The sequence below is a fragment of the Cygnus olor genome, chromosome 18, assembly GCF_009769625.2.
Source record: "Cygnus olor isolate bCygOlo1 chromosome 18, bCygOlo1.pri.v2, whole genome shotgun sequence".
In the NCBI taxonomy this organism is placed as follows: Eukaryota; Metazoa; Chordata; class Aves; order Anseriformes; family Anatidae; genus Cygnus; species Cygnus olor.
In genome coordinates this window covers 6134373-6160292 of record NC_049186.1, presented here as the reverse complement: position 1 = coordinate 6160292, position 25920 = coordinate 6134373, and the positions used below count along the sequence as shown (strand labels likewise).

At 55.3% G+C, this 25920-nt stretch overlaps 2 protein-coding genes across 2 annotated transcripts; one reads left to right on the top strand and one right to left on the bottom strand.

The window, feature by feature from the left end:
- The first annotated feature begins 534 nt into the window (after positions 1–534).
- Positions 535–24616, top strand: OTOP2 (otopetrin 2). The gene is made up of 8 exons (XM_040530642.1): positions 535–1506; positions 18343–18531; positions 19157–19581; positions 20056–20192; positions 20810–20868; positions 21555–21688; positions 22136–23025; positions 23913–24616. The coding sequence occupies exons 3-8, from the start codon at positions 19188–19190 to the stop codon at positions 24081–24083; spliced, it is 1785 nt and encodes a 594-aa protein (XP_040386576.1). The 5' UTR covers positions 535–1506; positions 18343–18531; positions 19157–19187; the 3' UTR covers positions 24084–24616.
- On the bottom strand, positions 6983–17189 carry USH1G (USH1 protein network component sans). The gene is made up of 2 exons (XM_040530643.1): positions 15551–17189; positions 6983–9353 (listed from the first exon to the last, which is right to left on the bottom strand). Exons 1-2 carry the CDS (start codon positions 15712–15714, stop codon positions 8108–8110), a joined length of 1410 nt encoding a protein of 469 aa, XP_040386577.1. The 5' UTR covers positions 15715–17189; the 3' UTR covers positions 6983–8107.
- Positions 24617–25920: the final 1304 nt, after the last annotated feature.

Genomic DNA, 25920 nt, shown 5'->3' with positions numbered 1-25920 from the left:
TAACCTCTTACGTCAGGCAGCGCCGGGCCAGCTCCTGCTTCCCGCCTGCCTGTGCCAGCACCGCAGCAGCTCCCGGGGCCCAAAGCTCGGGGTCCCACACCCTGGGGATCCCCGCTGTCCCCTGGGGACACCCAGACCCTGCTGGGACAGGAGGGTGCTCGTCTTTCCCCTGGGGAACAGCCCTGCTTTGCACACAGCAGCTGTCCTTGTCGTCTTCTCCTGGAAGCCAGCAAGCAAATAAACAAACAGATTACATATTTATGCTTCAGTATTTAATTTCTAATTTATTTTTTAATTTAAGAAACATTGGTGTGGGGATGATGAGCTGGGACAGGCGCATGGGGAGTCTGGACCTGGCACCACGGGGCAGAAGCTGGAGGGGGCACCATGCTCTGTCCTCTTTGCTTTGCCCCAGTGGCACAGAGCAGCCAGAGCCCAGCGTGCCCCAGCCTCGCACCCTCCTCTTCCTCCTCCCCAGAGACCAGCGTCTTCCTCGCCCCCACAGCTCAGCCTCCCCAGCTGCCCAGCAGCACCCCAGGAGTGCAGCGGTGCAGGGCAATGCCAAGGGACTCTGCAGGGGGTGTTAATGGGAACAGTCCCCCCAGGGCACGGCCACCGCATGGACAGGCAGCACAGGGCAGAGGGGCAGGATGCGGCCAGGGCTGCTCCCCAGCCAGCAGCGCAGACAAGCCTGGTACAGCCCAGCGGGTGCCCAGAGAGCCGCCGCCACCCCAGCAGCCCCTGGCTTGCATCCCAAACCCGCCCAGCTGGGTTTCGGGGTGCTGGAGGCGGGCTGGGGCACCAGGGCAGCAGGGCGAAGGCATTCCCCAGGGCTGGAGAGGGCAGGATGCCGTGCCAAGAACAGCACACGTCTGTCAGCTCACCTTCCCTTCCCTGCAAGAAGCAGGGGAAGAGCACAGGGAGATTTCACCTGGAGGTGCAACCAGCAGCCAGCTCGCAGCATCCTCACGGGATGCAAGAAATGGACAGTCAGGGCCCGTGCATGTGTTGGCACGAGTGGCCGTGCTCGTGCATCGCTGCTGGGCACCCACCGATGCCCCGTGGGGCTTGTAGGTGCTGTTCGTGGGTTGCAAAGTGCTGCAGGGTTTGCTCGAGCACCCGACTGCCTTATGTAAGAGAGCGGGAGCGCGGCGGGGGATCAGCCCTGGTTTGTAGGTCAGAAAATGGAGGCGCGGGGCAGCTGAAGGCTTGGGCTGGGTCAGGCGGTGAGTCAGTGCCAAAGGAGGGACCGGCGCGGCGGAGGCTTTATTAGCAGGTGAGGGGTGGAGCGAGGCTTCGGAGGCAGGCAAAGGCAACGCCGAGGCGCAGCATCAGCCGAGTGGGGTCTCACCATCCTGCTGGTGTCCCCAACTCCCTGAGTCCCCGACCTCCCAGACATGGGGTCCCGCTGCCCCTCACACTGCTGACGGCCTCCGAGCCCCCCTCCGCAGCCCCTCACCTCAACACCCGGCCGCGGCAGTGCCAGGACGCCAGTGATGGAGCAAGGTCAGTGAAACAAGTTTCTCCTCCTCGGTGCCTCCACCACGGCGCTGTGATTCGCCCTTCCCCACGCAGGCTGGGGAGCTGCGGACTCGTTGACAGCGGCTCTCGTTAGCTCGGTTATTGAGTCGGGATGGGGCCACCGGTTCTGAACGCAGCAGCTTGAGCGGCCGCCTCATGCATCTCCCCTTCTGTCCCCGTGCAGGTGGCTTTGCTGCAGCTCTTCCCCCAAATTCACAAAGAATTTTTGTGCTTGGAGACCCCCCTGTGCCAGGGAGCTATGCTGTGAAACACAAAACCTGTAGGACACGGGGCTGTGGTGGATGAAATATGGGGTGCTCACGGGGCTGTTGGTGAGCTCCGTGGTGCTGGGGACCCTTGGGGTTTTGGGGCGCACAGGCCGGGCTGACCCCTCTGCCGTGGTCTGTGGCTGCCCTGGGTGCCACACTCTCCCGAGGGGTTGGTGCTGAGCCCAGGGGTTGCTTGCGGCCGCGAGAAGGGCCAGGCTGGGGCTGTCACAGAAGGGCTGAAACAGTGCCTGGGCCAGGGGTCAGGATCCTTCCTCTACTCCTTTCAGGCTTTTTGCCAACTCTTTGGAGTGCCTGCACTCTCCTCTGCGTCCCCAGGATTTGCAGAAATGCAGCCAACAAGACAATGGTAGGGAAACAAAGGGGTGCTGTGCCCAGCCAGACCTGTCCCTACCCCTCCTGAGAGCAGGGGCCAGCCTTGGGTGAGACCAGCACCGCACCCAGCCCTGCACCGCAGCCTGGGGTCCGGGAGAGCCAGGGGCAACCCTGTACTGGGGCTTGAATGCTCGTGCAGGACTTACTGCGTGGGTGCGGGTGGATTTGGGTTCCTCTTGCAGCCCTGTGCTTGCTGATCCAGCCTGGTGCAGTCCTGCGGTGGGTTCGGGTGGCCCTGCTGTCACCCTCTGCACAGTGGGTGTCCCCTGCTCCTGGCCCCGCAGGGACCTGGTTTGGCATCAGGCAATGCTCGCAAGCCGGAGCTTGGTGTCTGCAGTGGGGAAAAATGTTGTCAGAGATTAAAGTGGTCCCATAGCCCACCCCGTGCCTTCACCCCGGGCACCCTCCCCGTCCCGCTGCTGCCAGGGCCACCGAGGAGCAGGTGCCAGCATGGTCCCAGGGCTTCTGCCCCAGCACCTCTGGGTGCTTCATGTGGGACATGCACCATCACTGGGGGCTCTTGGGATGCCTGGTGCCCTCCCCATGGGGCTGCACAGCAGCAAAAGGAGCTGGGGACCTGCCCCTGGCACGTGCTGAAAACTGAAGTGCGTTCATCCCCAGCAGCACTACGGTGCTCAGCAGGAGGGATCCAGGCCAATACCACGCACCTGAGCACAGCCACATCTCCACCCCAGCCAAAATCCCCCCAGGCAGAGGTCACCAGCTCTGAGCCCTTTAACCTCTCCTTCTCTCCGTGCTGTCGGGGAAGGAGATGGGCAGCAGAAAGCTAGATATCCAACTTTCAGGAGACCCCACAGCACCCCTTATTCCCTAGCCTGAGCACCGAGGGTCTGGGTTTTCACCACAGACAGCACCACAGCTGTGCTTGGAGGCATTTCCTTACATGCTTCAGTAGAAACAGCCACAAACTGCTGCTGAGAGTGGAAGAGGTTATTGCAGCCCCAACCCCACAGCACACACGTGTGCGCATTGCCATGGCAAAGCCGAGCATCACCGGCCAGGCACGAGCCTGCAGCTGGGTTCCCCACGCTGTCCCCTGCAAGGCAGCAAATTCAGGCTGATCTGTGTCTAAGTGGCACTTTCAGTCCCACCAGCCCTGGCACAATGTAAGGAGAAGCATTGGGATGTAGAGCTGTGCCCTGCACCTTGCTCTGCCCCGGTGCCCCTGGGATGCTTGGTGCCATTCCCCAGTTCCCCCAGACCCCAGCTGGGAGCAAGCTGGGGCCATCAGTAATAGGGAGCTAGCTCTGGCCCCAGGATGCTGGGAGGCAGAATTCATGCCTTCCCCTGTTATTTGCTAACGTTTATGAACCCTCCCCTCCCAGGGGACAGTTTGGATTTGGGAACCAGCCACAGAGGGTCCCAAAGCCATCATAACCCCCCAGCAAGACGTTGCACCCAACCCTGGCCATATCGGTGCCGTATCGGTGCCATATTGGCACAGACTCCCCCCATGGTGCTGCCTCCATCCTGGCCGCCCCCCTCCTGCCTGCGACGCACGTCGTTACTCAGCCGCACGGCCAGGAAGTGAATCCCTGCCGGGATGGGCAGGAAATTGTTCAGCAAGTGGCGCACACGCTGGCCCGGCAGGTCCCGGACCCCGGCGTCACCCCTCCGACTGGCACTGCCGGCGGTCACCGCTCCGGGTGCGGTGAGGAGCACCGGGCAGAGATGCTGCTGCCTAAGGGAGGTGCCTCCACCTCCGTGCGGTCACCTCTGGCCGTAGGACCTACCTGGTGTCCCGTGGGCGATGCTCTTTTTGGTTCCCATCAGCAGCACTGCTCAGCTTCAGTCGTCCCCAGAACTCTCAGCTGCATTTTTCCTCTTCCAGATCGTGGTCTGGGGGCCCAACATCTAGGGACAGGGGGAGAAAAAAAGCACCAAGTGACAGCGTGTGCTGGCACATTGCCCTCGTAGGGGGCTATGCTGCAGCTGGGGCCTCAGCCTCGCTCTTGGGAGTGATGCTCCTTCGGTCGAGGAGCTGGGGCCGGCCCGACAGGCAGCTCAGGGACAGGGTGTCCATGCTGGCTCCGCTCCTGTGCAGAATCTCTTGTTCCCCCATCCACGGTGGTGCATGTCCAAGCTAAACCTGTGGCACTGGTGTTGATGGGAAGCCTGATTTAACACAGGGAGCAGCATGGGGAGGTTTGGGGCTTGGGGCATTAAGGGTCCATGGGTTCCCTGCTGGGTCCGGCCACCCAGGCAGGCGCGATACCAGCTTGCTGGAAGCACAGGGCCAGGGAAACCTGCTGCCTGGCTGGGTTTCTGTTTGGTAGGGTATTTAAGGGTGTTCTCCAGGGTGTGCCAGCCCTGGCCTCCACCCTGCTTTCACAAGCACCCACTCCAAAAGGAGCTTGTTGATCTCAGCTGCAGAGGAGATGCAATTAGCACCGACGAGATTCACCTGGCAAGGCCAGGCTGTGCCAGGGGCAGCCACATAACCCTTCCCGTGTCCCAGGGATGAGCAGAGCCCAGCTCCATCAGCAGCACCGTGTGATGCAGGGGACATGTCCCGGGATGGGGGCACTGAGCATCCCGCCCTGCAAGGGCTGTGTCCATGTGCGGTGTGGGAGATGGTCTGAAAAGAACCTGAGGAGCCACGGCCAAGCAACGTGCCCAAGCTCAAAGAGCTTTGGTGCCATGGCTCAATTTTGGTCTGTCCCTGCTGTTGTGGAGGTGACCACGTTGTACTCGGGGCCAGCAATCTTTGCAGCATTTCTGGGCTTGTCTGGAGCCTCGCGGGGCCCTGTCCCACAGCACTCAGGTACCGCCACACCCCTTTCAGCCCAACCTTTTCACCAGCTCTCCGGAGGAAGGATGAGTTGGGAGAGGGATCTTGGTACCCCTGTCAGCACCAGCTTGACACCAGCAGCTGCTCGGGTGGTCCTAAACAAAAAGGGAGAGGTAGTGAGCGTGAAACCCCAGACACCCCCGGGGTGCCCACCTCCATCTCACCTGCACACAGGCCTGGGGCTATGGTGCTGAGCACAGTGGGTCCCAGTGGCCATCCTGGTTCTGCGCTGCGTTCCCACTGCCCCACAGCCTGGGCTGGCAGCGGGTCCCATCCTGCTCTCCTGGGCAGGGTCCCAGCAGAGGGAGCTGTGACATTTGTGAGCCAGGCACTGCTGTGCAGGCAGCCTGGGCTTCGGAGAGGGACGGAGGAAAGCCTCAGCCTGCGGAGACTTGCTGAGAGCACAGCACGTGTGAGCACTCGCCCTTCTGCCTGCAAGTCACGCCAAGAATTATGTAGGACTACTTATTTCAAATCTAAAAGCTTCCTTTTTTTTTAGCTTTTACAAAATACTTAAAAAAGCAAAGGGCATCTCTGGCCCGAGGTGCCTTTGCAAAGCTGCCTGATTATAGCTCCAGCCTGTGCTGCTCCCCATTACACAAGGAAAGAGAAAGCACAGCCATCACAGCCAAAAAGGGACGAGCATGGCCAGATCCCAGAGCAGGGGTGAGCACGTGGTGCCTGCTAGCAGTGCTCAGGTTATTCCTTCACCGTGCATCCTTGAGACAAGGCTGGATAAACCCAGCTGCACCTGAGCCCGTTCCTCCAGCTCCCCGTGCACCGAGCAAGCAGCCCTCTACCTAGGGGCAGGATTTAAGCCCACGCACACTCCTGTGCCCTGCTGGAGCAGGTAGTGTGTCTTGCAAAGGCTGAGCCTGGCTTTTCTCCCTGGAAGGACCAGCAGGAGCCCAGGTCCCGCTCTGCAGCAGCGGGTGAACCCTCAGACAGCTGCTGTAATGGGGGGGCAGGATGTGACCGACAGCAATGAGCTGCTCCAGCCCGGATCTCAAAGATCCAGGAGACCTTCCAGAGCTTGTAGGACAAGCAGAGGGGTGGAAGGAGTCATCAGAGCCCTAGTTTCATTCCTGCTGTGATCCATTTTGCAGCTGTCTGCAGCGGAGCAGTGCTGTACCTCTGTAAATAACCTGTGCGCTATCCGGTGGTGCTCCACCATGCGTTTGTGGCTTTGCAATCACACCTGAAGCTGTTCCAGCACCAAGGTGATCTGGGCGACATTTCTCTAATCCAGAGGTTTGCATCACAGCCTGGACCAGCATGTTACCAGTACCCTGCACAGGGTCTGGTGTGCAAGCTGCTGCTGACCCTCCCCCCTTGGGCTACGTCACTGCCCTGGTGCGGTCTGGGCAGGCTGCAGGTCCCCAGCTCCTTCCACCAGGAGCCATCCACAGGGCTCATACGTAAAACGCTGCAGTAGGAGCTCAGAAATTGGGCGTAATGGTCAGTGAGACAGGTGATGGGTCTGCATAAGACACCCAGCGCTGTGGGTCAGAGCTGGGCTACGCACTGAGCACAGACGCATCGGGGCACTCGGACCAGGCTCTCTGCTGTGCCTGGCTGTGGGACCTACTGGTGCTGCACCCGGGTGCAAATCCAGGCCCTCCTCACACCCTGCTTCTGCAGCTGAGTGCCCGGAGATGGGACAGACACGCTGGCTCCATGGGACGGCCGTCTGGCCAGCACAGTGAAGGGAAACTACCGAGACATTCAGAACAGCATCTTCATTTCAGATCGCCGCTCTCTAGGCAGCACGGACCAGACCCACAGGCATGCTGAGCACCCCCTGGCAGAAGTCAGGGCTGGCAAATATCAAACTGAACACCCTCCAACCAACGTAAGCAAAACTCCCTTCTGAAAACAGAGCATCAAACAACACACAAAAGCAAATAATGACCATCAGAGCCGCCACGATACCCCAGCCCCCTGCTCCTCCAACCCAGCACCCAAAATCAACCACTTGCTCAAGAAAGAACGTGTGTAATTATTTATTTTGGGTCCCCTTGGAAGTACCGTCACATGGCTCCTTCAGTTCATGGCTTCGCGTGGTCTCTGGGCCCATGGCCATGCAGTGCTCCAGCCACGTGCGGCACGCTTGTTCCTGCAGGGAGCCGGTGACCACCGTCCGTTCAGGTCGGCAGGTGGAAGCTGCCCGGTCCCATCTCAGCAGCCATCCTCTGCACCATGAACCGCCCTGGAGCATCCCGCAGGCAGGGAGCAGAACGAGGGAGCAGGAGGGATGGATGGGGATGGCTGTGGCCTTCAGCTGCCCCGGGAAGAGAGTCTCTGGCTTGTGTTTTCTGGCAACTTAGAACTGGGTTTGTCTCGTTAAAAAAAAAAAAAAAAAAGTAATAAAATGCTGCTGTTGCTATCTGCAAAAAAGGAAAGAGAAAAGTCTGTCAGTACCCTGGGGATCCAAGACTGAGCTGTGCTGGAAGGCAACAGAATCAGCAAGAAACACACAGGTATTTGAAGGCTGGGAAGCCCAAACGACACAGTGGTTTGAGGTGTCAGCGGATGTGACAATGGGGAGACCCCACTAATGCCTTCCGTTCACCTCAACAGTAGGCATGTGGCCCTCAAACCAAGCCAACCAAACCCTGGGAACACCATAAAAGAGCAACAAGTCCAATCCAGATAATGCAGTCTCAAAGGCTCGAGTAAGATCTGAAGCACCTGGGGAAGGATTGTCAATGCCACTGGGCACTGCCCTCAGCCTGCTCCCACTGGGCAACCATGGCTGATTTCTTAATGTCTTTGGAAGGTGAAGAGTCAAGGCAAGCATGAGCATGGTTGAAAATCCCAGCTACAGGGACTCAGAAGAATCAGACCACAGAGCAGTCTGCATTCATATAGGTTATGAAACCAAACAAGGAGTTCACGTCCTGCCAAGCCACACGAGGGCTGTTGAGTAATGAACACTATTGCCACCTCTCCGAACTCTCATCGTTTCCACACAAGCAGGAATTTGCCCACCCACAGAAGCACTGAGATTACCTGGGCTCCTACTTTCCCAAGTGGGTTGAAAACAAGACCTTACGTTATCCCAATCTCTACCTGCTGAAGGGTTTAATCACTCAGTGGTCCCATCTCCTACTTACAGTTCAGTGTCTACAATGACATCTGGCCTCTCCAGAGTATGCCGTCTCCTCTGGATGGCATCCACAATCTTTTTCCTGGGGCCCAGTGGGATATTGATGCTCTTCAGGTCATTGTCTGAACACAGCATGAGGGCCTCTAAGTCGATCTTTTCCTTCTTCAAGATGGAGATGAACTCAAACATGTGCAGGGAAGCCAAAAAAGTCTCCAAGGGGCTGGTGTCAGGTTCATCGTCATCATCTAAGCCCAGCTCCACCTCGTCCCAGGGTAGGTCCTCCGCGTTCCTCTCCTGCAGGCTGTTGGCACTGCCAATGCTATCGTTGAGACTTGGCGAGCGCTGCAGGCGGCTCCGCAGTTTGACACCTAGCCCATCCATGTCGCCTTCGCCTGGCAGGCCGGCATCCTCCCGGCCGATCCCAAAGAGCCCACTGCTGACATAGTTGCGCCTGAACACCATGGTGCCCAGCCCCGGGCGGTTGAACAAGGAGTCATGGCCAGAGTCAGTGCTGACTTCTGAATGGGCCGAGTCCATGTGCAAACCCGGGTCGCTTATGGCACGGGAGACGGTGTCTTCATCTGTGAGGAACATGTCTCTGATATTACGGCGGGTCCACTCCTTGGGGCTGGCATACGTGCCCTGCTTCACAAACATCACGTCGTTCCCCAGCTGCAGGCCGGACAGAGAGCGCACGCTTTTCCTCCCATCCTCGTAGATCTTGAAGGTCCCATCCACCTGCTTCTTCTTCTCTAGCTTCTTCTGTATTTTCGTCTTTCCCTTGGCTGTGCCGTGGATGGTGGCTTGTGAGTATGGCAGGGACGTCACCATAGACATGTGTTGGAACTTCTTGCTTAAGGTGCTACTCGAGTAGCTGGAGAAGCTCATGGTGTCTGAATTATCCGACATTTCCTTTCTGTACCGTTTCTCCATCCTCTCGTGGTGTTTCTTCTGCAGCTTCACGCAGTCCTTTATCCTCCGCTCGGCGTCACGGAAGGCCTTGTCCTTCAGCTTGCTCACCAGCTTGGGGTTGAGGCTGCTCTGCTTGGCAGCGATAGAGTCCAGGTAGCGCACACACTCCATGTGCCCCTTCATGGCTGCCATGTCCAGCGGGGTGTGGTAGTCGTTGTCCAGGCACCAGATGTTGGCCCCAAAAGAGATGAGGAAGGAAAGGCAGTTCAGGTGGCCGTTGGCTGCTGCCAGGTGAAGGGGGGTGTTCCCCCAGATGTCACATTTGTCTGGATCCCCCCTAGACAAGGAAAAGAACCGGTTAGCACGCAGGCTTGGCTGACAGACGACTGAGATATGTCCCAAAGAACAGGCTATTGCAGTTGTGTGGGGCAAATCACTACAGTGAACTTTTTCTTGTCTCCTACAACCTGATTTTAAGACTTTTGGTGGTGTGGACAATGGCATGGATTCATGTGCCTGACAAACAAGTCTGTAGTAACTCCCACAACTTGAATTCAGCTCTCGGGAGACAAGTGTTCCTGCACCAAACCAGTTTTTGGAGGAAGACAGGCCGGATTCTGATTAGCACAGAGCTGAGATACGAGGCTGATTCCAGCTCAGGCCTTAACATTTCAAACCTCAAACGTCCCATTAAATACCACTCAGATCCCATCTTTGAGCCTTGGCTTCGTTCAGATTCCACTGAGCACCATCCCAAAACACCGCTCCGTCCACCACGCCCTGGGTGGGACACCACAGCATCCCACCAGGATGGCAGCACCACCATGAAATGCCATCCACCCGCTGCTGCACCTCCCCACCTTCCTCTTCACTTGTGCCTGGGGGACCCCAGGGCCCCGAGGGCACAACTTCAGAGGGGAACAAGAGCAAGGTTGCTGGCACGGGCCTGGAGGCTGGGCTTTTGTGGGGGTTTTTGCCACACCACGCTCGGTTTCAATTGCATGGCTCGAAACGCAGTCGTATTAGCACATCCTGAGAATCCAGTTTCAGAGAAAGTGGAGATTAGGTTTCTGCACTCCTCAAGAGCCGGACACTCGACTAATGCAATTAGCATCTCTCCTCGCATCGTGCTGCCCCTACCCCAGTGCTGCTGATTGGGCACAGCCGCCTGCCACATCTCCTGCCTCTGTTACGAGAGGGACACAAGCCTAGGAGCGAAGGGAGCTTCATCCTCCTGGCATTCCTCTGTATTTATGAAACAAGAGAGAGTTCACACCCCTGCTGGCACCAGCTTTCGCTCGAGCGAGTGCACTAATGCTATGCAGCCGGCAGCAGTATCAGTCAACACGGCGCTCTCCTTCGTGCACACGGCTGAGGCAAAGCCCTTTATTAAGGCTCCGCAGCTCCACCACCCTCCAGAGCAGCTCCCCTTGGGGGATCAGTGCTCTGCAGAGCCATGACTCAGCACAGCTCCTGCTGTTTCCTCACCACCCTTCCCAACGAGCTCCAGAGGAGCTGAGCACTGTTCTCCCACCGCAAGGTGCCCAGCACCAGGCCCAGGCTTGTAGGGAAGCGTCTGGAAGAGGGTTTGGCCAGCTCAGGCATTGGGTTTGCTTTCTGCAGGCCCTCAAGAGAAAGAGTAAATGCCTCGGTGGAACCAGAAGTCCAGAAGGTGAATGCACCCTTGAGACCCTCAGCCTGTGTTACTTTACTCCCAGCTGCCTCCTGTATTGATGAGATCTGCTGGGATCTGCAGAGCCCAGAACCCTTCCAAACCCCACATGTGCTGCAGCCCCTCTCACTTGAGAGAGGATAAGAGGTACTTTGGAGAAAGACAGCGGTGATCACAAGAGCTGAGCTGCTTCACATCTCCAGCCCCAGCACAAGGCCAGGACGCCCTGGGAGCTGCTATGAGGTTCCCTTGGTGGGAACATCTGCAGCTGCTCTCCAACACACACCTACTTTCACAAAACTTATAGAAAATTAGTAAGTCTACAACTTGAGCCCGCTGGCAAATTCAGCAACAGTTGATAAAAAGTTTCAAAACCGTGGAAGGGAACCGAGCCAGAAAGTTTGCCAAGCCCTGCGAGCCAGAAAGCTCGCCAAGCCCTGCGAGTACAGCCCTGTTTCTCTATCCCAGAACCAACAACATCCCTTACAGAAGCAGAGAAAGGATTCAAAGACGAGGCCTGGAAGGACGCTAGGGAGGAGAAGGGCCGGAGGTTACAGGGACTGAGGAGCCGTGCAGCCAGCAGGGGAGGAGAGCAGTCGGTCCTGTGGCACCGCCACACTCCTGGGGCAGTAACTCCTTAGCCCGCCCGTCTACCCTCGTAGTGACATGTCCAGGCTGGGAAATTCACAGGGGGATAAATATTTGATGATTTGCAAGAGAGGAGTAAATTATTGATGGTGCTGGATTAAAGAGCCAGCGAAACTGGAACTGCCGGAGCCGGCGGTGGGACTCCGGCACGTGAAGGGTCCTTGGCTCACTTCCGTGTGCTCTGGGTGGGCACACAGAGCTGTGTCAGCTCCCACGGGCACAGCCAGGGGGCTAGGGCACCGGGAGGCTCCCCACAGGTACAGGGACTGGTTGTTTGGACAGGGACTTGAAGCAACCTTGCTCCCCATGGCAAGCATAGGGATGCTTCATCCACAGGGCCCTTTCTCTGCCTTCATCTCAGGGCCCTTTCTCTACCTGGTTTGGCTGGCAAAGAGCAAAGCTAGAGAGGTCCTGGGGGATGCATATTTGAAGATCTGCTTTGCTTTGCTTTTCATTGCTTCAGAGAATAAGTGAGAGGAAAGAGCATCAAAATCAGCTTTACCTGGACATTTCCATTGCCTAGGAACAAAAGTATTAGAGCAAAATTAGATCTCTAGGTCTCTTTGTCCTATAAATGTCTGCCGGAGGCACTAAAAAACAGGAAAGAAGAATGGTGACTTGCAAAGTAGACCTGTGTGATCTGGCACCGATAATAAACACGAGGCCCTCCCTCTGGTGAGTGTCAGTTTGGGCAAAACTTCACCTCGAGGGCGCTGCGCACCAGCAGATGCTGACTGCAGGGTCCACTAAGTGGGAACGCATTTTAATAACAGGTGTGAAGTGCAGCGCTTCTCAGCTTCAAAGCGTTGTCAGGTGCTGAGTCAACTCCTGTAATAATCATTATTAAAAAGGCTGTTAATTGAGCCCCTCGGGTGGACGTGTGCACCTCCTGAGTCACTGCCTTCTCACCGTGACGCGCACGCTCACTCCCTTCCTGCCAGCTTTTCCCCTCCGCTTCCCCTGTAGGATCCCAATTACCCTGGGAATCCACCGGCACGCATGCCTGTCCTTCCCTGGCCGCACGTGCAGAGTTCCTCCGATGGCGATGGGCTGGCTCAGCCCCCAGCAGGCACGCTTGTGGAGGTGCATGAAGGATCAGGGCCTCTGATCCACAAGGAGCCAGCCAGCTCCTGCAAAACACATGGCGGTGTTTTTCACGGGAAGAGGAGAAAATCGTTTATGGCTTGAGGAAAAGGCGGCCAGCTTCAGCACGGCAATGGCTTCAGCAGTCAGGGCATCGGTGCAAGCAAAGCCTGGCACAGAGCAGAAAAGATGAGTCTGGGACCCCCAGCAGAGCCGTAGGCCCTGCATCCCAAGCTCTGCCCAGGTGGTGCTAAGTGCAGGATTCAGCTTTCCTCCAACAAGCTCAGATCCCTAAAAATCTAGCACCAGCTGCTTTAGGTTAGGCTGATGGTCGCAGGCCATCCTCCAAGGAAAGCTCCCTACCGGCACAACCACACTGCTCAGAGTGGTCATCAGCCCCATTGCATGGAGGTGCAGGCCCTTCTGCCAACCTGTCTGGTGGGAAGACACATCCTCAGCTCCCCTGTGGGCCACTCCAAGGCTGGAAGCCCTGCTGCTCCCAGTGGAGGCCCTCGGGCCCCTGGAGACCTGGAGCTGGACGGACGCCCATCACCGGCACGGCGGTGCTAATGGACTGCGCTGAGGAATTACTGCCTCTGAAAATCTGCAACACTAAATGCCAGCGAGCCTCTCTTTTCCCAGCCGTCACGCTAATTGGGTTTGTTTCCCTCGCTGGAGCCCAGCCAGGAGGAAGAAAAAGGCTTTTTGTGCTGCTAACAAGAAGGATGAGGCAGTGCTAATGCCTCCATCCCGTCCCTTCTCTCCATCCTCTTGCAAAAGTGGCACCGAGGCACAAACACGTCACCGGCTGTTACAGCACCATCTCTCCTGCTCCAGCCTGGACAGTGCAACAAGCCTGCTTCGTTACCCCTTCTCTGCAGGCCGAGATGACAAACCTTCCTCAAGGACACACCAATGGTTTTGCTGGACTTTATTTCCCTGTCCCCACCTCAGCCCCACGCCACTACCCGCTGAATGCACAGGCGCATGAGCATGGCTCCTTCACTGGTGACGGAGCCAAGCTGACCCTAAATGCCAGGGGGGCAGGAGCAGTGATTTTTGCCCCCACAGCCTCACTGGGGTGTTTGGGAACAGCCTGCCCACAGCGCTCAATCTACCAGATGGTCTGGGTGCCAGCACCACTGCGCAGTGCTGGCGAGGAGGATTGGGCATTTCCAGGTGCTGCCGAGACCCACCATCTCCCCTCAATCCCAGAGCCTGCATAGTTTCCCCTCCCTGGCACCCCTGCCGGGGAACTTTTTCATTTCTTTTGCATCCAGCATTGGCTGCAGGGACAAGGAGGTTTCGCTGGTTTCTGCATGGTGCTGGGCAGGGAGATGAGCGCATGGCTGTAAACGTGCCCTGCAGCCCCACAGACAAATGCTTTTCTCCCCCATCCATCACCTAAAGGGCACCGAGCCTCTGCCGCGCTATTTTCCCTGTCAGGAGCAAATGTATATTAGGCTGTTAATTAAACAGCAGCCAAGCTGCACTCAGACACATCCACAAGAACCTTTTTATCCAACGTGAATTTATAAAAGGGGCCCTTCTGTGGAGATGCAGCCCTTGGGATTTGTGGAGAGGCAGGAGCTGCTAGCATGGATGTGTGGGGAAGCACAGGGCAGGCTTTGGGCAAATGCCCCTCCAGAAAGGCTCTTGGCCATCAGAGCATCTTTGGAACCATTTCCACTGTCAGGGTCCCATCCCCGGAGCTCCTGCCCTCATCCTTCTGGGTGGCATTTTCCCAGAGCTCACAGCAGATTTTTGCTTCTGTTTTGCACGTTTCCTAACAGTGCTGGGCACAATCACTGCCAAGCTGCGCCCAGCAAGTCCCAAAGCCCCCACTTTGTCCCCCGGTGGCTGTGACACCACATGCCACAAGTCAGGCGATGGGTGCACACAGGAGAGCAGCTCCTGATGCAGCTGCATGGTCTGAGCAGCATCCCAGGGCATCACCTCCCACGGTGCCTGCCCTGAGAACATCCTTTCCTGAGCATTCCCCTAATGCACCAGATACTCAAGGACTTCCCAAAGCAACTGTACACAGCCCGGATCTGAAGAGAAAACCCTTTACAATGGAAGGGCAGCAACGTGTGACAGTTCTGCCTGTAAACACAGTGGGCCAGGCTGAAGCTTTTACACAAGCCGACCGGAGCATCAGGAGGTGCTGAGCCCAGGAACAAGCACAGCGGGGATGCAGCCAACCTCGTACAAAGGAGAGCTGCAAACAGCCCAGGCAGGGAAATCTCAGCTTGGGAGCTGACGGCCCCGCTGAGCCCTGACCCAGGAGGAGCACTGAGCCCATCCCAGGAGGCGTAGCGTACGTCCTGGCCCCAGCACTATTCCTCAGTATCAGAAGAAAAAACAACAAAGCATCCCCCCAACAAAGCCTAACGCCCTCCCAGTCCCACTCCCCTCTCTCCACACATCCACACCGACAGCACCAGAGACCCTCACATCAGGTAGCCCAGACGGATGGGTTGAGGGAGGCATCAGCACGGAGCAACCCCACTGGAAGAAATCTGCTCTTGGGGGATCTGCTCCTAAATTTTCCAGGCTCCACGTACAAAACAGGCTGCTGGTGGGGCACATGTTCAGACCTAGCTTTGGGTAGAGCAGAGGAGCATCACCGGCTGCCAGCTGGCACGGCACATCTCTCCTCTGTGCAAGCATTTCGTGGGACAGAAAGAGCTCTTATTGTCTCTGTCCCCTCATTTAGAAGGACTAAGGGCTGGCTTTGTGGCAGTGACCTGATGTGCTGGCATTTCAGCTCTGCCTGTCCTTACGGGACCTGACCCAGGACTGCAAGGCACTTGCAGGGGGGACCCAGCCCTACCTGGGGAGCTGCGGGGGGGGGGGGGTTGGGGCAGGAGCAGGGCCACGGGCAGTTATAGGGTCAGAGAACCGGGAAAAACACAGAGTGGTCACCAGGAACACAGGATCAGACTTAAAGCACCACAGGGAGAGAAACGTAACGGGTAGGGGATGAGAGGGGAGGCGTTATGGACAGAAACCACCAGTTTGTGGAGCATCTGTACCCACGCTGACCTGTGAGCAAGGAAAAGGGGGAAAGCCGGGGTCTGAGCTACCCTGTCCCTGGGGAACGGCACCGAGCACCCACCAGCACTCACCCTCTGCTGACGATGAGGCGCAGAGCGTCCAGGTTGCCGTGGTAGGCGGCCCAGAGGGTCGGGGTCATGCCATCCTCGTCTGGCGAGTTGAGGTCCTTCTTGGTGGCTTCCTTCAGCAGGTCCAGGTAGCCATCCCGGGCTGCTCGGTGGTACTGGTCGTTCATGGTGCCGAGCGGTCACTGGGCGAGCGCATGGGTGCGCGGGGGGCTCACAGGGTGGGCATGGGGATGGAGAGCGGCCAGTAGGGCCCAGCTCGCCTCGCACAGCTCTGCCGTGGCAGGACACCTGAGAAGTCCTGGCAGGGAGGCAGGAGCTCCTTCCAGCCACGCTCTGCGGTGCTTCCCCTGGGTCCTAAACGTCCTCCGGCATTGGCGGCTCCTCACAGGGAACCTTTCACGCGCCAGCTCCGCAGCACATTAAAAGCTCCAATTAAGCAGCATCGCCGTGCCAGGCTCAGCAGAACACTGTGGGTTCAGGGTCACTCAATAACAGCTTGTAAGGACTAAATATCCCCTAAGTAGAGCTGCACAAAAGTCTCATGGGCTGTATCCTGCCTGATATCCGCTCCTGAGCCCCCCTCACAGTCAGTGGGGCAGCATCAGTGGGCTGATGGAGCAGGAGCCCCCCGCCTGCACTCACAGCCCTGTCAGAGCAGGGAGCAGTAGGGAGCTGCAGGAGCCCCAAACCGCTCCTGTCCGGGTCTCAGTTCTTCTGCCACGACATGCTAGAGGGGCCATATCCGTCCTCCAGCATCCTTTATACCAACACTAAATTTCTGCAGGGAGCTGAGCATCCCAAGCGATGCCTCCACCCCAGGGCCAGCTCTTGCAGGATTCCCAGGCCCGGGGCACCCTCTGCCATCGGGAGACACCGAGCCGAGCCCGGGTGCTGGCTGAGGCATGGGGCTGTCACAGGACGTTGTGCCACAAGGAGAATTGCAACCCCTGGGCCATGCTGCCAGGGAGGAGGAATTTCCTGCTCCTCTCCATGCACAGCCCCAGCCATGCCCTGCAGGACCCTGGTGCTTAGGACCCTGGCGCTTTGCTGGTCAAGTGCCCTGGCTCTAGGGATGAGCCCATGTCTGCCACTGAGGTCCTAGGATGGCATAAAGCCACTGAGCAGGGCTGGGAGAGTGGTGAGAAAGGGAGGACAGAGGAGAGGGGAAAGACTGGAAGAGCAGCACAGAGGGCTGAAAGAGAGGCACGAGAAGGAGGAAAACCAAAAAGAAATGCAGCTTATTCTTCTAAGCAAGAAAATGCCCAAAGAGAGCAGGGTGGCCCCAAAGCAGCCCCCGGGTGCACCTGCACGAGCTGCAGTGATTAACCCCGGGGTGACCGGCACTGAGTCACGGTGCCGGCTGCCTGGGGACACCTGTAAGCGCCCTGCAGGGCACGCTCACACCCACGGGTTTGTACTCACCCACTTGGCCCCCCCAGGCGAGTCCTGACGGATGCAGCAGACACAGAGGTATTTGCCGCTGGGATTCTTCAGGTGAAAAGCAGCGCAGTAATGTCTGCAATTCATTACCGAGGTTATTTAATGATTCTCGTACTATTACTAATTAAGCTTGTTATTACTACCATGCTGTATGGTGGCTCCCACGGGGGATAGGGAGCATTGCCCAAGGCAGCAAACACTCTTTCCTCTGTTGCTGGCTGTTAAGGACAAATGAGGGAGAATAAATCAGTGCATGTAGCCCAGGGGGTCTGTGTGCCTCTGGCTTCTGCAGACTCTGTCTAAAGACCTCTGCAAAACGTAACCGTTACCAGCTCCTGTTTGCTGCACAGAAGGTCTCGGCTTTCCCTGGGAAAGGCAACAGACTGAGAACAGCTCAGCCGCTCACCCCCAAAAACCCCAACCTGCGTGGATGAGTGTAGCCAGCAGCGCGGGTGGCAGCCAGCTGGTGGCAGCACGGGCAAGACGCACGGAGGTGTCCCCAGGCCGGGCACCGAGGCCACCGCTCGTCCCCGCAGTGCCGGGGGCTGGGGTGAGGCTGGATCTGGTCGCAGGACCCCCGCCAGGCTGCAGGGTGTGAGCGGCATGGAGGAGCCCGTGCCCGAACTCGTAAACGACGAGGAAAAGCTCCGCGAGAGGCTGCCTCGTAAAGGAATAAAACTTGTCCCTAAAACTGCCCTGGGTCTCGCCACCTCGCCTGCTGAGATATCTCTCTTCCAAGAGCTGGAGGAAAAAGTCTCTCCTTGCCTCCAACCTAGCAAATGCTTGAATCCCACCTGCTCTGTATTTTGCACCATGGCTCCTTTCTCCTCGGAGCAGAAGTTAAGCTCCCAAGGGCCAGAGAGAGGTGATCCCACCCCAACAAGCGAAGGGCAGTGTGCCAGCAAAGGGGAACACGGATCCTGGTCTCCAAATCCTGCTCCATTCTTGTGCTAAACCTTCCTCCTTGTTGACATTGTGCAAAAGGATTGAGCTGCCCTTGGCAGTGAATAGATAAAAATGCAAATTTCTTCTTTTTCCTCAAAATCTTTCCCTTGTGGGGCAGGCTCGGAGCCCTGATGGGAATTGTACGGGGTGAGGCACAGTATTTACCGTGCTCAGTTAACCAGAAAGCCAAGTCCAAAATCGTCAGCAAAAAAGTTCATCACCTAAAGCATCTTCTTTCAAGGGACAAAATCTAGCCCTGCAGGGAGATCCATTTGGTGCGGTGGCTTTGCTCTGTCTATAGCAACTGTGACCCTGTGCCCGAGCGGTCTGTGCCATTCTCAGCAGCGCGCTCACCTCGTGCCCTCCCCAGGTAAATAACCCTTATCTCTCTCCTGCTTCCCCCAAATCAGCTATTGCCTAAAATGGATCGTGTGAGTTTCCCTGAGAAGCCCATGAACCGCTGCTGCCAGCTCCAGACATGGTGTAAATCACAGAGTCATCCCAACGGGTATAAATTCTTCGGCTGACCAAAGTGCGGCACCAGGGGAACTTCTCAGCCTGGCGAGAGCAGAGATTTGGATTCCAGGCAGCAAATCAAGGTTGGTGGAATGGCTTAGTTTGAACAGTCACTTTGCTTTGATTCAGGCTTTTTGTAGAGAACCAATTAAGTCCCAAGGCTGGCATGGAGAAGGGGCTTTAGAGGGGATGAGAGCAGACACAGCTCGTAGCACTCTTGCAGGAACTGCTATAAACCATGGTGTGAGGTTCCAAAGACACCCAGGGCTTTCTTACCTTTCAGCAGCCTGCTTCTGAGCCAGGAAGTATGACGTTCTCTCTGAACGTGTAGTGGTTGACATTTAGAAATCAAACCACGTTGGATATTTGCCTCAGGGTATTTGAGCTTGGGAGTGCTTTTCTGGTGCTTTTCCAGTATCTTACATCAATAAACACCAATAAATATGCGGTGTGACAAACTAGGCATGCTTTGTCAAATTGACCTGGGATCTCCCCAGGCAAAAGCATCATAAGAAAGAATATAGCCTTCAGGGAACCGGGAAGAAAAGGCATGAAAATGAGCCCATCCTTCTTTTTGCGCTTCCTGTCTCAGCCTTTCCCATTCCCCCGATACATTCGCTCCTCCTCGCACCACGTCTCGCTTTGGTCCAGCCCTGGACTATTCAAAATGAAGTGACCTTTCTCATTCACAGCCTCTCCTCCCAGCAGCATCAACCCTCAGCTACGGCATAGCTGAACCATGACTGAAGAGCCCGTGCGGAAAGACAGCGAGATCCGACGCTCCAACTCCAGCATGGGCTGCGGACACAAGGACGACAAAGCCAGCCTGGCTTCGAGCCAGATAGCACCTTATAGCCACCAACCCTCCACTCCAGCCTCCAAGGAAGTGTGGAAAAAGGGCGGCCGCATGTTCTCCATCCTGCTGGCCATGCACTTAGCCCTTCTGGCCTGCACGCTGGTGAGCAGTGGGGCTTTTGAGAAAATTGCTGTGCATGATTACGATGTCTTCTTCCTGCTGACTGTCATGATGCTGATAGTCATCATCTGGATCATCTTCTACCTCGTCAGCACCGCCCGGTGCCCAGATGCCATCCTCTGCAAAGACTCCCATGCTGGACCCATCTGGCTGAGAGGTAGGAGTTCTTGGGGGGCTAAGGCTGGAGGCAAGAGGCAGGATGAGCAGTTCACGTGGGCATTAATTATTACAAGAAGGAACGACCACCTGGGGCACAGGCTCCTTCTCCTGTGCTGGGGTGTAGCATCATGCCCTGCTTCAGGTCTGCTCCTAGTCCCTCCCCTGGCTTCACTGCCAGGTCTCCCTTTACCTGCAAGGGTTCTCAGCTCTTTACAACACCAGGCTCCTTCCCAGCCTTGCCATTTTCCATTGCAAGACCTGTTAGTCCCAGTCAGAGTGGAGTGTTGATCCAGATGACTTTCCGAAATCCCTTCTAGCCAAAATTACTCCATGATTTGGGTGGTGGGAGAGGAAAAACTGAGGTAGAAGCAAAGCCTCTCCACGGCAGTAGTTCCTCCTCTTCCTTTCCCCCATCTGCATTATCCCACATGCATACATCTCTCCAACCACAAATATTCTGGTTCTTCAACAGGAGGCCTGATCCTGTTTGCCATTTTCAGCCTTGTCATGGATGTGTTCAAAATAGGATATTACTCCAGCTTCTACAGCTGCCTGTCTGCGATCAAAATCATCTACCCCATTGTGCAAGCAATATTCGTGGTTGTCCAGGTGAGGCAGCTGTGCTGTGCCCTGGGGAGTTGTAGAGGGACAGAGCCGCCAGGGGAAGGAGCTCCAGTCTCACGGACGTAGGGCAGCTCCCTCTGTGGCCAATGAAGGCGGCTCAATTCAGCCCAGCCTCAGCAAACATCACCTCCAGCAAACCACAGCAACTTCCAGCTGTGGCAACTCACTTTGAGGCATTGATTCAAAGCAGTCCCAGCCTGTGACAGTTGGATTTATGCCAGGATACCTTGCCACAGGCTCTAAGCAGCATCCAGCCAGGTCTTTCCCATGAAGAAAAGAGAGGGAGGAGGACAGGCAGGGCAGGGCCTGCCTTGCGGTTTGCAGACCATGCACAGAGGACCACCTGCTCTGGGACAATACCAATGAGGAAAGAGGTTGGATAGGGACAATTTAGGTAGGAATAGGGTTTGGGCACAGGCAAAGCAGGGGCAGTGGGACTGGGCAGGAGGAGCAAAGAACAGACCGCAGAGAGCAAACAAAATGGCCAGGCTTATGGGCTCACAGCCTGTGCCCAGCTGGACCAAAGCTAAAGAGAGATCCCTCCTTCAGAACGATGGCTTTCTTGCAACAAAGCTTTCTTTTTCTTCTTGTGTCCTTGCCAGACATACTTCCTGTGGATCTCTGCCAAAGACTGCGTCCATGTCCACCTGAATGTTACCAGGTGAGCACTGCCGCTCTTTATCCCTCTGGTCCGGAAACACGGGGCCACTGCAAATCTGCTGCACTCTCTCACTCAGCTGAGATGCCACAAGGGGATAATCCCATCTCCCTTAATGCTAGCCAAAGTTAAAACTGCTGAGTTTCCAGCTAGCCTGAGATCCCAGCTTGAACCATTGAGGTTTATGACCTATGGATTGAACAGGGCTGGAATACAAGCATCACTCAAGCAGATTAGTATTAAATAAATGATTAGCATTATGCTAATAATAAATGCTTCATAGCTGACTTCTGCTTCCCTATGGAAAGCAAAGATGCAGTGGGCAAGCCTCAGGCTAAAAAAAAAAAAAAACAAAAAAAAACCAAAACCAACATGATCTTGTCCACTTTTGCAACACTGGAGACCAACCCAGACCTATTAATCTGTTCCCTATTGAGAAGCTCCTCCAAAACCAACAGGAGGATTCAGGCTTTGCTAAATCTTATGAGCATGGACAAAAAGTAGGAAGGGAGTGAGAACAGAAAAGCAAAGAGTTAGGACTTCTAGCCTCGACAACTACAGAGTCCTCAAACCACTTCAGGCAGCTCCCACAGTCCCTCTGACCACATGCACAAGTCTATAACATGGATGGGAGCAACGTGGCCTAGGGCCATTGCCTTAATCTGGGGATCCTCCTCCTTCTCCTGCAGGTGCGGCTTGATGTTAACTCTGACTACAAACTTAGCAGTGTGGATGTCTGCAGTGACAGACGAGTCCGTTCACAAAGCACACTCAAAGTTGAAGAAAAATGTGACAGATGACCTCCTCAGATGGTTCCTGAAAGGTAATTTGCCCATTTGTGAAGCCATCTGGTGCAGGACTTGAACACTTGGGGTAGAAATTGATCTTCACATCAGGTTTTATCAGGGCATTTTCAGAAGGCCCATCTAGAGCTGAAGGTTCCTTTAACAGAGCCGGTACGTTAAAAGCCAGGTCTTAATATTCATTTCTTCAGTGTGCATCACAGAGGAGAGTGGAAGGTGGAGGGGTCTGGACAAATGGGATGAGAAAGAAGAAGGGAGGTAAAAAGAGATTTAAGCTGCCACCTAACTTCTTTAGAAAAAACACAAACACCAAAAAGCTGAGGTTGAAGCGTCCTTGTTTTCAAAGGTCATGTATTCTTCTGTCCTTGGTCTTGTTTTTCACTGATACTAACCATCCAGTTCTTTGTGGCTGCTAATAAGTGCTGGCCTCTAACTGTAATACATCTATGTGTTTTTATCTTTTTCAGTGGGAATGAGAAGTAGCTCAGCTGAAGTTTGCAATTGCAACAGCCAAATCTGCCAGATTTTCAAGAATGGCTACTTCTGGCTGTACCCCTTTAACATTGAGTACAGCCTGTTTGCCTCCGCCATGGTTTACGTCATGTGGAAGAACGTCGGCCGCTTTATAGACCACCACTCCCACCACATTCACCGCCTGAAGTTCAGGCTCTTCCGAAGGACCTTCTTTGTAGGCATCGTGTTGGGCCTCATCATTCTGGTGAGCGGCCTGGGAGTCCTTATCGTTTACGAGGTGCAGGTAAACTCCAGCACTGAATCCAGCAAGAAGAGCCAAGCACTCACCATGTACTACATCTTCAACATCGTGTGTCTGGGCCTGATGTCTCTCGTCTGCATCGGAGGCTCTGTCATCTACCGCTTTGACAAGAGAGACATGGACCGGCACAAGAACCCGACCAGGACCCTGGACGTGGCCCTGCTGATGGGCGCAGCCCTGGGGCAGTATGCTATTTCTTACTACTCCATCGTGGCCATCGTGGCCAGCACACCAAGGGACGCCATCAGTGCACTCAACCTGACCTACGCCCTTCTGATGATTGCTCAGCACACCTTCCAGAACATCTTCATCATCGAAGGCCTTCATCGGCAACCCCCCAAGGAAGACCACAAGCACGGTTCTCGCCAGAAGGACCTCTGCGGTCTCACCTTTGTCAATGTCAGTGCGGTGTCCCTCCGCGTGCCTGACGGCGGCAGCACCTTGGCACCTAGCACTGCCCCTGGCGCTGAGGCCAGCCTTCCTTCCGATCTTGTGCGGTCCCTCACAGCCCCCAAGAAGATGAACTGGAGGAGGAAGTGCTTAAGGGAGGTCTCCATGTTCCTCCTGCTGAGCAATATCGTAGTGAGTACATGCAGGGGGAAGAGTTTCTCAGGGTGGGGGGAGAGGGGAGCGAGCACAAGAATCTGTAAAGGAAAGCATGTGGCCCATGCAAGAACTACCCTTTCGGTGCTTCTCACTGCATGGGGAGTGGACTTATTTACATTCTTAAGTGCAGCCAGCTCTAATTCCCTTGTCATTTAAAAGAGCAAGTCTCCTGCAGTTAAGATATTTTAGGCTTTGCTGAGAGAGGGCATCAGTAATTGACAGAATATCAGACAAAATCGGTGGGTACAAAAGAATCAGTTTCGGTAGTTTCATTGAGCAGATAGTAGAGTAGCTTACTAAAAGCAATAAAATAGATTAAATCCTTCTCTTGCTCACCCAAAGAAAGGATGTTGGGTGGATTCAAAGAAGAATTACAGCTGCACCTTCGAAGGTGCCAAGCTACACATTACATCTCAAGATTCCCAGCTGGTCAATGCATCACATCCTCTAACTCACTTTACGCATCAGCTGATAAAGAACATGCTGGCGACTCCCACCCAACACACACACTCTAGCTGAGCTTCTGAGCTCAACTTACGCACGCCGAGCCTGAGCAGCCCAAGCTGCTGCCAGCTCAACCCTACCCTTGCTTGCTCCTCCCAGAGCCTGAGCAGGCCACGTCCACACTGACACACGACATGCTCACCTTCTTCCAAAGCCATCTTCTGCGCATGAATTGAAACTATTCTTTCGGTACAATACTAGCTCATATTTGATCTTGATTCTGAACAGGAGCTCCTCGCATTGGTCTCACACTCAGAAGGTTGTTCTTTCCTCATCTCTCTCGGGAGCTGTCATTGCAGGTGCTTGCTCTGCCATACGCCTTTCTCACCACAGTGTTACTCTCTCATTTCCTCAAACAGCTCTGGATCATGCCAGCGTTTGGTGCCCGGCCCCACTTCGACAATGATACAGAACTGAACTTCTATGGCGATTCCATGTGGCCGGCTATTGTGGACATTTGCCTGCCTTTTGGGATCTTCTACCGAATGCATGCAGTGGCCAGTTTGCTGGAGGTCTACATCATGTCCTAAAGAATCTCTTGCAAGGAAGATGAGATCCTCCTCGAGCAATCCACCTTCTTCCCACCCCAGGGCTGGGAGACTGCCCAGGGGTCCCGAGGGATTCCCAGCACTGCCTGAATCACGTCCCCTCGCAGTGTTGGGGCATTTCTGAACTGTCAGTGAAGATCATCCAAACATAGTCCAGATTTTATTTTTGCTACTTGTGTGTGGATGGATGTGCATATGTGTGTCTGAAGTTCTTAGAGTTTAAAAGAAAAAAGGGATCCAGCATAGGATCATGGTTATTACCCTTGATTCATGCAAAGACACATACCTTCCTTCTTAAAAGCCTGTTCACTCCGGGCCACTGACTTACTGTCCCGTGGGGTAGGTGCTCAGCCCCATTGGACAGTCAGTGTCTGCCTGCAAACGGGCCCAACCCTGCCTGCATGCAGAGACCAGTGGGCACAAGGGGCTAACCCAGGTGCGGAAGGCAAAGCAAGGGAAACCACTCGCCTTCTGGTACGGCCAGTCAGAAACCACTCCCCTGCAGAGATGTGAAAAACAAGCGATCAAAAAAGGTTTTGGGAAATGCTGGATCCTTCCTCTTTGTATTGCCCATTTCAACTGGCCTTCTCGCTCCTTCTCTGTATCAGCCCCTGTTGTTTCCCTTCCCCCTGGAGGAAGCTTTCTGCACCAGGAGGGAATGCTGTGCGCGGTCCTGGGCTGGCTCTGACAAGGTTGAAGCACATTTTTCCCCCATTTTTTCCCGAATCAGGGCTCAAGAGCCATAAAGATCTTATGGGCAATACAGAATGATGAAGAGATTTGTTTTTTTTTTTTTTTTTTTGTTAAATAGATGATGATTTTTTTAAAATATACAAACATTTTTGTACACAAGATTATTTATTGATTTTCACTGTAACTCTGACCTCCTAGAGGGACCTTCTGCACCCTGCAACACTGCAATCAGTCCAATGCTACAGCTCTCCCTTGATCTCCCATGCCCTCAAGGTATGATTGCACTGCACCTGCCAGCCCGTGCGGGCGTTGAGGCACAAGTTTTGGGTGCCCGCAGCTCTCTGTGAACCATGGTATGGTTGAGGAGGCTTTCAGGGCAGGACTCCTGGGCTGCAGGAAGTAGAAACGGGCCGTCCGCCGTGCCCAGAGGCCAAGTGGAGCCGTGGGAAGACCATGCCGCCTGGTGTCACTCAGCAGGGAAGATGAGTGCCAAAATGGCACAGCTGAGCTTTGTCTGTACCCTGAGACATCCACGGTTATTGTTCAAATAAAGAATAGCGCACAGGCGGCAGAAATCTTTCAGACTTTTCCTACAGACATGTGTGCAACTGCCAAAGGAAAAAAAAATAAAAATAAAAGGAAATCATGATATTTGAAACCGAGTGATGTGATTTTCTGTCTAATAGCCCAGACCGTACGCACTGTGCTAGCACTGCCAGCCCGGGCATCTCAAACCACCTTCCCCCTTCAGAAACAGACTCAGACCCCCAAACCAGAAGGCAGTGGTGCCCCTGGGCGGTCTGACACCAGGCTCATCACTCCACCATTTCTCTGGGGCTGGCATTGGGCACCGTGAGCCCATTTCCCCTGCCCCCAGGAGACTGCAGTGACCCAGCACCCCTGGGTGGGTCCCTCCTTCCCTTTGCGAGCCTGGGAGCAGCCTGCTTGCCTCTCCTGCCCCATCGACCTGGCAGAGGCTTAACTCTTTTCTGGCATTTATCTGGTAAAGATAAAATCTCTGCCCAGAAACCACCTTTTCTGAAACAAAAGCCTTGTTAATTTTAACTGCGGGAGTCACAGGTTATGTCAAGAAAGAGACGCAAATTGTGCGCAGACGTCAGTCCTA